The sequence below is a fragment of the Fukomys damarensis genome, unplaced genomic scaffold (genome assembly GCF_012274545.1).
Source record: "Fukomys damarensis isolate Sample0158 unplaced genomic scaffold, DMR_v1.0_HiC HiC_scaffold_12, whole genome shotgun sequence".
Lineage (NCBI taxonomy): Eukaryota > Metazoa > Chordata > Mammalia > Rodentia > Bathyergidae > Fukomys > Fukomys damarensis.
Genome location: NW_022900924.1, coordinates 16,130,069 through 16,142,842, shown reverse-complemented (window position 1 = coordinate 16,142,842; position 12,774 = coordinate 16,130,069). Strand labels below are relative to the sequence as shown.

Here is a 12,774-nt window from a genome sequence, read left to right as displayed (position 1 = left end):
GAGACCACCCAGTTCCAGATCAGTCTCAGCTACATAGTGAGACCCTGTCTCAAAAATAAATAAATGACAGCTCTCCTGGGCTGGGGATTTGGCTCTGGTTTTGCCACCTGACTCGCAAGCACAGGGGCCTGAGTTCAATCCCCAGTACAAAAAAAAAAAAAAAAAAAAAAAAAAAAAAAAAAATTAATCTTCAAATGTCCTTTCTAGGATCCTATAAGTAGACAAATATATATGGAGATATACAGCCATGAGTTTCTATAATTTAATCATTCAACAAATATTTACTATGCTTCATCATGTGCTTAACAAGTTGCCACTTTTTCTTTGTTCGAGAAGTGATCTCTAGGAAAATGTGTTGGGAGGCTTTCCAGATTGTTTTACTCTATTATATCCTTAAAGAAAATTCTCCTTTAAAAAGTCATAACAGAATAAGTACTGCAGAAATAAGATTAGAATATATAGTAAGACATGTATAAGATTAACACATATAAATACATTTAGGGCAATGAAAATTGATAGTATCACTAAAAATGTTATCTACCAGGATCACATACTGATCACATACTGAAAGAATCAGAAATAAGAAACTCAATTTACTAGGCAATGAAATACTATTTGGAAATAAGATAGGAATGAATTATTTACACATACTTCGATGGATGAAATTCAAAGTCATTATCTGAAGTCAAAGAAACTAGACACAGGAGACCAATACAAAGTATTATAGTGTTTATATGAAATATCCAGAAAAAGGAAGATCTATAGAGACAGAAAGTACATTAGTGGTTGGGCCAGGGATTTAGCTCAGTGGTTCCTCGGTCTGCTTTGCAAATGCAAGGTCCCAGGTTTGATCCCTGTTACCAAAAAAAAAAAAAAAAAAAAAAAAAAAAAAAAAAAAAAGAAAAGAAAAAAGAAAGAAAGTAGATTAGTGGTTCCCTAGTACAAGATGGTAAGGGAATTAACAGTAAAGGATATAAAAGATTTTATTGGGGTAAATATTCTGAAATTGGTTTATATGATGATTATACAATGTGGTAAATTTACCAAAAAAGCATTGAATTGTATACTTGAAATAGATAAATTATGTGATATATAATATACACAAAAAACAATCCAGATTAATGACTTAGAATTCTCCTCTTTTATTACTGTAATGCTGGACAGTGCCTCAAATTCCACTCGTGAATTAAAAAAGGGAAGACAACTGCTCTCTAGATCCATTTTGTTTTCTGACTACCACACATTGAGTCTCCAGGCCCTTCTGCAAACCAACAGAGTAGAACAGCATAGTAAAAAAAACACTCCTCCTTTCTAATACCTGCAATCCCAGATCCCATGTTAGCTGACAAAGCACACTTCCCTGACTGTTCTCTGGTACTTCTTTCTTTATTCTAGTAACAAGGATGGATTGGCTTGGAGTCAAAGATTTCCCTTACAAATCAAACCCAGCAGGAAGGCTAGCACTGCAGATGTTTCCAATAACAGAACATAGGGGAGAGGGGAGGAAGTGATAAGAGAATGGAAATTTTGTGGGAACATGGTTATTCTTTGATTAACCTCCACAGATTCACCTAGCTTATGCAGCATGCTTACACTGTCTGTCAGGGATATATGGGTTTATTTTAATATGTTATTCTTAGCTATTATCTCTGAATAAAACTTACCAGTGGAGATGTGTTCTGTCCACTCTGGTTGTATTTCATCCTCAGCTCTGTGTACAGATACCAAATATAACTGATGGTGTAGAAAAATGAGGAAATGTAGAATATCTAGGTGAAAATTAAAACAACCCATCATAACTGTTTCAGTCTGACTTAAATGTATTATATTATTTTCTATATGAGGTTTCTAATTTCAGGTCTGTCAGTAATATACCATCTATTATGCATACTACAAAAAAATAAGCCAAGTCCAGGAATTCTACCCAGGCCTACCTAAAACATGTACAATTTTTCCATCTTATCCTTTTTTTCTCTCCCAGGTCCTAAGGATCAAACTCAGGATCTGGCACTTGCACAGCAGGTGTAGTGCCACTGAGCTACATTCCTGGCCCACCATCTTATTATCCTTTTAACTATTCGGAAGAAACACAGCATTATCCATCTTTCACCAAACTGTTCCACTTTTATGAAGATGCCATAGATCTTTATTATATTTTTAACTGAAAAGGCAATAAGGATTTCCATTTCTAATAATGTTAGTTTATTAGTTCATTTTTATTACTCTAAAAAATACCCAAGGTAGTTGACTTTTTGTGGGCAGTAGGGAGGAGTGAACCCACAAGCTAGGCTTTACCACTGAGCCACAACTCCAACCCTTTTATTTTTGAGGCAGTCTCACCAAATTTCCCAGGCTGTCCTTGAACTTGTAATACTCATAATTTGGGTGATACAAGGTCTAAGGATCTCATATGGTGATGACCTTGTTCACAGAGTCCTGGGGCGACAAGAGACAAGGAACACACAGATCTATCTGTGTCTATGTCTCTCTCTCTGCTTTAAATGCCACCAGGGAGCATTTCAACCATGCAGGCTTCTAGCCTAGTGATTTTACTTTTAATAATCTCCTAAGGCCGGGGATTTAGCTCAGCGGTTTGGTGGCCTGCCTTGCAAGCACAAGGACCCGAGTTCAATCCCCGGTACCAAAAAAAAAAAAAAAAAAAAAAAAAAAAAAAAAAAAAAAAAAAAAAAAATCTCCTAAAGGCCTCACTTCTAAACACCATAATCAGAGTAAGTTTCCATTCTCTTAATACCGTTAATATACAAGATGTTGCGGATTAAATTCCTGCATGAATTGGGAGATGTGGCATAGTCAAACCATAGCAGTATCTTAGACCAGTAAAGAATTTTTTAGTATATGTGCTGCTGAAGTGAGCATGATAGCAAATCTTGTAGACTCAAGTACCTGAACTGCAACATAAAACCCACTTATTTATCACAAACTGCCAACACTACAGTTAGCCTGAATACTGAGGTTTTAGTTTACAAAAAGCAACTCATACATTAACAGTTTTTGTCTTAAAAGAAAAATAAATATTATGGGTGCCATAGGTTTGCCACCACTGGCCTAGACTAGTTGAACTAAACTTTCTACTAAAATTTTTTAACTAAACATGCTGAATAAAGTATTTTTAAAAAATTCTTAGAAACACTGAAGAACTGAAATGATAGCAAAGAACCAACAGGACAAATTTAAGAGAATGAATTTCTGCTTCCAACAGTGATGAGATAACAGGAATAGAATTGACCCTCTAGCCTTAAATAATTAAAAATTGGATAAAATACATGGAAATGCCTGGTTTTCAAACAGTAAACAACAAGCAGTACAGAATAGCAATACCTGAAAGAAGAAAGTCACAATGAGTCCTTTGTATTCCCCAGGTCCCTGGTTGGACAGCATGAATGCAGTGAGGGGCACTGAAACAGATTGCCACCTTGGTGACTTGAGGAGACAAGAAGCAACTTAAATTTGTGAAGCAGAACATCAGAGAAGAGGTAGCTAAACAGAAATACAGCGCTCTAGAAATCTGCAGAGATCATCCAAGTATTTGATTAAGTATTAATCTGCACAAATAGAAGAGAAAATCATGTAGACTAGAAAAGAAACCACCATAAAAGCATAGGTATAACAATCTCCAAAAGTCACATAGAGCCAGGAAGAGTTTATATCCCCATCAGGCAGAGCAATGAGATTCCCTATTACTGTATACAGGTCATAATCACAAAGAGTATTGCATCAATAAGGCACCACATTCTTGTACATGAAAGGCCGCCCTCATGAAATTTAAAAACCAGCTTTCAAAAACAGGCACTACTTGAAAAGATCAAAGAGATTCAGAGTTAACTGCATCCAAGATACTCTTCTAAGCAACTCTAAGGAATATATTTTAAAATCTTATACCTAACAACATAAAATCCACGACTGGTATCTAGTAAAATACTATAAGACACGCAAAGAAGCAGGAAAGTATGACCCATAAACAAGAAAGAAGTTAATCAGGGCTGGGGATTTAGCTCAGTATCACTGTGCCTGCCTTGTAAGAGCAAGGACTCCAGTTTGATCCCCAGTACTAAAAAAAACAAAAAAACAAAAAACAGAAAAATTAATCAGAGAAAAAATTATTCTGAGAAATGAACTCAGTGGTAGAGTGCTTGCCCAGCATGCCTGAAACTCTGAGTTCAATCCCCCAGCACAACACACAAATATACATGCATGCATGCACAATAGCACACACACAATTGGACTCAGAAAAAACATGGCTTTAAAATTAGTAGACAGGACCAGGGATTTAACTCAGCAGTGCCACCACCTGCCTCACAAGTGCGATTAGAAGTTCCCTGATACCCCCAGTCAAAAAAAAAAAATATATATATATATATGTTTATATAGTAGTAGACAGCCAAGTGTGGTATATACTTGCAATTCCAGCATTCAGGAGGCCACTCAGTTTGAGGCCCGCCTGGGCTACATAGTGAGTTGAATGCCAGCCTGAACTACAGTGAGACCCTGTCTGAAAATAAAACAAAAAAAACAAAATAGACAAAGATGTTAAATAGACAAAGATTATTATATTTCTCATGTCCAAAAAAGTAAAAAGCAAAAACCATTAGTTTGACAAGTAGAGAAATGAAAAATATATTTTAAAAAAACACCCCAAATTGCTGAGTGTGGTGGTACACCCCTGTAATTCCAGCATTCTGGGAGGCTGAAGAAGGAGGTTTGCAAGTTTAAATCCAGCCTGGGCAACTTAGCAACTTAGTGAGAACCTACTTCAAAATAAAGAACAAAAAAGGGGTAGGGATATAGCTCAGTGCAAAGGGTCTGTGTTCAACCTCCAGTACAACAAAACAAAACAAAACAACCCTCCCAAACGAACTTCTAGCGATGAAATATATATTGAATGAGAAATATGGGAGATCAGAAACTCAAAGCAAAGAGTAATAAACCTAAAAACAGAAATATAAATGATGTAGGAAAAGAAAAAGATGGCAAAGTAAAAGCTGGAGGCATATATCACATATGTGATATACATGTGGAATTGAGACACCTGGAAAACATCAATCTGGCAAATAGAAAAATAATTACTCGGAGAATTAAGTAAGAGCCAATACACTCTTTAAATTTCTCTGAAGTCACAGAGAAACTAGAGAAACCAAAGACAATGCAGAGAAAAGAATGAAGCAGTCTGAAAAGGTAATCCCATTTCCCAAGAAAGGGGACCTGTCTCTGCAAACACGAAGTAAGTCTGGAGAGAGTAGGCAGCTCCAGGGAGAAACAACAGGTGAACAGCACTAGTTCCATGAAAAGCCCATGGTTACTGTAATCTGCAAATACAGTAGTGTGGGGTTTTACTCTGAAAGTGAGTCCTTCCATGTGGTGGGCTAGAGTTGAAGAAATCTATTGCAATGCCTGCCATATTTGCAATGCCTCCATATATAATCATATAATCAGGAGTCATTTTGTTTTAATTTTTATTAGTATATTTTTATAGTGCATAATGATTACATTTATCATGGGAAAAGCCATTTTAGTAAGGGGCCACTTATTTAGGACTGAGCTATTGGGAATCAGAAGTCACAGAACAACTATACTTTAGGGTTTCTGAAATCACACTACTATGATGACTGGCTGCCACAAGACAATTGTGGAGAAGGAGCAGGCTACTCACAGATGCCCCGAGAAGTCTGAATAGCAGTGAGCTCAGGCTGGGAAGAACAAAGAATATGGTTCTGCCCTCTGTGGTGACAAACCAGGTCAGCCACATGTGGTTTCCTGAGGGGCTGTGTCTGAAAGAGCTGACATTAAATCCAGTGGTCCACTTACACCCAACTTGCCTACTTGCAGCACAAAGTTCAGTGGCCTATTTGCTTCTCATCTGCCAATGTGATCAGGGATACATGCCTTAGTTTGGATGGTTGCCACATACTGGGGTATATGGACAGAAGAGTTTCTGGAATTAGGAGGGTATCTCATAAGCCCATACTATAAATCTAGGTGGTGATAGCAGTGTCTTCTTGTCTGTATTATTATTGCAGGTATCTTCTCTGTTGTTAAGGGTGGTACAGCTGTAGCCTTTATTAGTTTTTATGGTATGTCAATATCAGTTTGTCTTTGAGTCTATTATTACTGATAATATCTTTGTGACTGTCAATGGTGGCATAGTTGATGCTTTAATTGCCTTTTACTGTATGTCAATATCTAGTTTGTCTTCGTCTCATCAGCATTATTACAGTTCATCTTCTACCATCTGAGTGGTGCTGGGCATCAAGCCCCAGCAGCAGGTTGGACACTAAAAAAGCCCTCAACTATTATTCTGAGTAAACTGAACACCAAACCATAATCAAACTCAAGAACACATCACAGGGAGACAGATTCATAAAGTCAACGATAACCTACAACAAGACACCATGCAAGCTTGATCCTGTATCAGCTAGATGACTCAAAAAAAACAACCGCAGAATTATAGAATAAAGGAGAAAAATGAGAAGGTATAAAAAACTGATCCACTGAAATTATTGTTGTTGTTTTGTTTATTATTATTATTATTATTATTATTATTATTATTATTATTATTATTACTATTTGGTTCCAGGGATTGAACTTGGGACCTTGTGCTTGTGAGGCAGGCAGTGGCACCACGGAGTGAAATCCCTAGCCTGATCCACTGAAATTACAGCAGAAAACTTTCCAAATCTAAGGAAAGAATTCAATTTTCAAGTATAAGAGGTATACAGAACTCCAAATAGCCATGACCAGAAAAGAATCTCTCCATGACATCATCATCAAAATGCCAGAAATTCAACAAAAAGAGAATACTAAAACCTGTTAAAGAGAAACAGCATGTAACCGATAAAGGCAAGCCTACCAGAATACCAGCAGGTACCTCAGCGCAAACCTTTAAGACCAACGGAGCTGGGAGCAAAGTTTTTATGCCCTAAAAGAAAACAAATGTCATTCCAGACTTCTGTATTCTGCAAAAATAGCCTTCAAAATTCATACAGAAGTAAAGACTTTCTATGACAAAGAAATTCTAAAGAAATATATGACCACTAAACCAGCATTGCAGAAAATACTCCAGGAAATTCTAGACAAAGACAGAGAGGACACCATAACCAAATAGCTCAAAGAACGAAAGAAAAAAAAATATAGATAGATAAATAGGTAGGTAGATACATACATACATACATACATACACACACACACATCTGGGAGAATAATTAAATGAAAAAAATAAAGGAATCAGCCCTAGAAAATAGTACAATGACAAGATTCAGTAAACATCTTATAATAATAACTCTCAGTGGCAGTGGTCTTAACTCTCCAACCAAAAGACGCATACTGGAAGAATGGATTAAAAAAAAGTGCAACCATATACTGTATTGCCTGCAAGAGACACAACTTACCCCAAAGGAAGCTTACAAGCTAGAAGTGAAAGAATGGAAACTGATACTCCATGAAATTGGAGCCTGAAAGCAAGCATAAGTAGCTATCTTTTTTCAGACACAGCAGATTTCAAATGGAAACTGATCAGAAGAGACAAAGATGGCCACTACTGTACATACTGGTAAAGGGAACAATTCAACAGGAAGAAATAATAATTGTTAAAATTTATACATCCAATGTTGGTGTACCCAATTTCACAAAACAAAAGTTACTGGACAAAAAAGGACAGAGACACCAATACAATCATACTGGGGGATTCACTATCCTTCCCTCACATAGAGGTAACTAGGAAAAAAGGAAGGAAGGAAGGAAGGAAGGAAGAGGGGAGGAGAGAGGAAGGGAAGAGGGAGGGGAGGGAAAAGAAGTTAGTTAAACCATACCATTGAGGGCAACCCATTTTCCAGTCCCCCTTTTGACTCTCTTAGAAAGAGGCTATCTTTCTCTCAATAAATTTTTCCTATTCTTAACCTCCTTTGTTTCTAGAATTCATTCTTCGATTTTAGAGAACACAAAGTTGTGTTTCACATATCTAGCAAGTTTGGGATTTACATCTATTCCCCCTACACCATTTTAGAGTTCTTTCCCTGAGATTACTGGGTGGAGATGGGAAACTCCATCTCTTAACCTCTCTCTCTTTTGGAATGAATTCTTAAACATTGGAAAATGTTCGACCCCACATACTGAGAAAGAACAGTTTAACATTTTTCTGCACCCACACATGGCCTACCTACCCCTTGGAGCCAAAATAGAATGCAAAGGGAAGTACTGATTATGATGTGATTTCAAACTAGAATCATACTGTAAAAAAGAGAGAAAATGGTTGAAATTGCCTTTTAGTCAGATTTTCTTTGCATTAAGAAATAATCCTTGGGCCTGGGATTTAGCTCAGTGGTTCTGAAGTGCAAGGCCCCAAGTTCAATCTCTGGAACAAAAAACAAACAAACAAACAAAAACACCTTACCTGCATTCAAAATATAAATATAAGCCACAGAAAGTAAATGATAAATTCAGCCACCAAAACAAAAACTATACCACTGAACAAATGGACTTAACAGATATCTACAGAGTGTTTCATTCAACAACAGAATACACATTTTTTTCAGCAGCACATGGAACTTTTTTCACAATAGGTTATATCTTAGGTCATAAAACATGTATAAATAAATGCTAAAAAATTGAAATCATTTCCTGAATACTATCAGATCAGAGTAGAATAAAACTAGAAACCAAGAGCAAAGGAAACCACAGAAACTAAACAAGCACATGGAGATTAAGTAATACATAAGTGAGTAATCAAAGAACACAGAAAAAGTCAGAGAAGAAACTAAAAAGTTCCTAGAATCAAATGACAATGGAGAATTGCTGTGAGTTCCAGGCCAGTCTGGGCTACACAGTGAATTCAAGGCCAGCCTCAACTAAACAGCAAGACCCTGTCTCAAAAAATAAAACAAAAAAAAGACCGAACCAAGAAGATATAAAAATTCTTAATAGACTAACGAATGGTAAAAAAATGGAGGTGGTATTAAAAACTTTACCAAATAAGAAAAGCTGGAGACTTGATGGATTCACTGTAGAATTCTACCAGAACTTCAGGGAAGATCTAATGCTAATAACCCTCAAACTCTTTAATGAAACTGAAAGGGCAAAGTCACTACCAAACTCATTCCTGGAAGTGAGCATTACCCTGGTACCAAAACTGGAGAAGGACTTAACAAAAAAAAGAAAACTACAGGCCAATGTTCTTAGTGAACCAAGATGCAAAAATCCTCAAGAGACTGGAAAACAGAATGTAATGAATCATTAAAAATTCCATATATTATTACCAAATTGTTTTTATTCCAGGGATGCAAGGATAGTTTAATATATGTAAATCAATAAATATAATACATAACATAAACGGAAGGACAAAAAAAAATCACATGATCATCTCAATAAATGCAGAAAAGGCCTTGAACTAATCCAGAATTTGATCTCCAGCACCACAAAACCAAAACAAAATCTTATCATATTGAGGCAGGAGGTAGAAAGGAGACATTTCTGGAAGGAGAGGATGTGAAGGGCAGAAAAAAGAAAAATGAAATTGGCTCTCCAAAAGTGGCAGATTGCCCAGTTTCAATAGCTAGACCACCGCTGGTAAAGAAGACAAGAGGGTACATGCACTATAGGTTTCTGGGGAGCCTAAAATATGCTCTCTAGAAACCACAAAGAATAAAAAAGAATTAAGATGTGTTATAGGCATGTATTAACTCCCCAGGATGATGTACTACAAACATGAACTAATAAAAATTAAGTTTAAAAAAAGAAAGAAAGAAAACCGACCTCTAACAACTATTTAAGCTTATGCCTAAGGATGCATGTGCTACAGGATATCCTAAACAACTGCAAGTTACTCCAACTTAATTATAATTAATTGCAATCTCATTTACATTTTATTTTTTACTCCCTCCCCCCATGGGCTTTGGGTGCATGACAGTTTTCAAAGATCCATATATGGACAAAACCTCTGCCCTCCAATGGAAAGGTGACTTGAGTGAATTGCTAGTTCAAAGAGCTGGTCCCTCCCTGTAAAAACCACATGCAAGTCTGGCACCTGGTTTCTTTCAGGCTGTGAGCTCTTTTCACTGGCCCACTCATGCAGTAAATGCATCCTTGCTAATAAATCTATGCTTTCACTCTACTTCCGTGTGTTCTGCTAAATTGTTTGTTCAGGATACTAGCAACCTAGGACAGTCACAACCCCCAACAACAATATGACCTAGCAATTCCACTCCTAGGTATTTACCAGTGAAATGAAAACATTTGTCCAGGCAGATATTATGAGAATATTCAGAGTATCTTTATTCACCAACAAATGGATAAATGAATAAACAAACTAGACATCTCTATGCACTAAAATATTACTTGGCAATAAAAAGGAATAAATTAGTACACAACACTGTGTGAATGTATCTCAAAAGCATTACGCAAACAAAAAGAAATTAAACAAAAAGCTGGAAGTGTAAGATTTCTTTACATAGAATTCTTCAAAAGGCAAAATTAGTGACAGAAAGCAAATGAGTGTTAACTGATTAATGCAGTGTAAATTTCAAGCTGTGAGTTCGAGACCAGCCTGGGCTACATAGTGAGTTCCAGAGCAATCTCAACTACATAGTGAGACTGTCTCAAAAAACCAAAAAACTTGCAGTAAAAATGCCAAACACTGTAGTACCCTTGGAAGCAGTTTTTTTCTTGTGCTAAAACCATGAAATAGTTAAAATGTCTTATCAGAGAATTTATAGGTAAGACATTTGTTTTTATTCCATTCTTTGTTTTAATTTACATGATAATGATATCCTGTACTTTTTGGTCAAACAGGTTGAGGTGAAAATTAAAATTTCAGTTTTTTTAAAGGAACTCTTACAGAGTTAACACTTAAGTCATATTTCATACATGGTAAAGAAAGGCCTAAAATTTGAGAAAATTTTGTTGGACATAGTAGTAATTGCACAAACAGGACAAATTATGTCAAAATGAGGATTGCTACAGTTATGTCCAGAGCTAAAGGATCTTTTGATTAAGTAGTATAACCAGAGCTTTTTTTCTAATAACCAGATCTTTTTATACATGGTTCTTCTAAATGCATGGTCCAATAAATTTTTCTTATTGAGGTATTTAATAGCTTATTAATGTTTTGTGAACTTCTGATGATGAATTTTAAGTTAAGGTGATTATTCAACAGCTCTAATTTAAAAATGAAACTAGGTATAAAATAAATTTTATATTTTTTAATAAAAAAGTAAAGTGTGTGAATAGCATATTCTTTCAGGAAATAAAACTGCACCTATTCCTCAAGAAAAAAATGACCGCTGACACTTCAACTTGTGTCAAACTGTACAGCAGAATACACAAGAGTAAGCAGAGAGGCTGACTGGGACACTGTCTGCTCTGTCAGTGTAGCAGGTGTATCTGTTAAACAGAAATCTTAACACAGCAATACTTCTAGATCCTTTTGGAGAAAGCACAGAATTTATCTCAGACTGAAGATTATTCTGGGGGACAATTATATGCAATCAAGTCAATCCTGTGTAAAACTAACTATATAATTAAGTAAAAAACAGTTCAGCAGCTTAGATTATAGATCAGTCTATTTGGCTGAGTTGACAAAAAGAACCGGCACTTTGGAAACCCTGAAATCTCAGCCTATTAGTCAAAAATAAAAAGTATTTCTAATGGCTTCATGCTCAGATTCATTTTGCCTCTCATGTAAGTTCTGTAGCAAAACACTAGCTCTTAGTAAATGATTAATTTATTGTGCTCCAGTTCAGTGAAGTGGAATAAGGGTGCTCCAGCTGTACTCAGTCAGTTCTTCTCTTAACAGCTCTAGGTTCTACAAAATTCTGTTCATTATCTGAATGAGGCAGGAACTCAGTAATTGCAGGCACATAATAAAGTTATAATAATATAAGAGGCAAATAAGCATAGTTCTAATTTGTACCCCACATCTATTCATGCAAAGGAGAAGTTCAAAACAAAACAAAAAATTTGTGCTTCCTGAAGCTTTAGCATCCCAAACCTGAAAAGAACATTTAAAAACCACTTAGTACAATAATTCCCAAATGCCAATTCATAAATTAGTGCTGATCCTGATGCTAGTCTAAGAAATACAGAGGAAAAATATAGGCAAAATAATGAATTTTTTATATGGTTAAGTTTTTATTTTGGGATTCTATTTTAACCAGTTTTTTGTCTTAAATGTTATTTATTTCCTGGAATAAGAAGGTAAATATTTTAAAATGTTCTTGCTGGGTGTCGTGGCACACGCCTGTAATCCCAGCATTTGGGAGGCTGAGGCAGGAGGATCGCTGTGAGTTTGAGACCAGCCTGAGCTACATAGTGAGCTCCAGGTCAGTCTCAACTACATAGTGAGACCCTGTCTTAAAAAAAAAAAAGTTCTTTATTCACCAAAAGATGAAGTTGGCAAGATTATGACAATGCCTACATATTTTACTTTTAGTTTTACTCATTTGTAAAATCCTGAAGTCTAGAAAGCAATAAGCCACTTCTGTAGTATGTCATCCAGCTTTCAAGTAAAAACTGCAAATTTATTTCACACAAAATCTACAGATGCATCTGAGAAGGACTCCATGACTCTTTAATTGACTCTCATGGCTTACTTTCATCATAACAACCCTCAAGGTTCCTACCCACACTGCATTCTTTCCTACCACTGCTTGAGCACATTCTCTTAATTCTGATTCAGTGGAAATTATTGTTTTCTAAGAAGCTTGACAAAAGGGCAAACAAAGATTTTTCTAAGAGAGTTTTCCTGCTCAAAGAATAGAGCACATCTAG

At 36.0% G+C, this 12,774-nt stretch overlaps 1 protein-coding gene across 3 annotated transcripts in view; it reads right to left on the bottom strand.

Moving 5' to 3' along the window:
- Tmem116 (transmembrane protein 116) overlaps positions 1–12,774 on the bottom strand; it is a 43,098-nt gene that overhangs the window by 11,402 nt on the left and 18,922 nt on the right. For all 3 annotated transcript variants that reach the window (XM_010604466.3, XM_010604464.3, XM_010604465.3), the window contains exon 5: positions 1,665–1,769. In XM_010604466.3, coding sequence (XP_010602768.1) covers positions 1,665–1,769 — 105 coding nt within the window. The remainder of the gene's footprint in view (positions 1–1,664; positions 1,770–12,774) is intronic.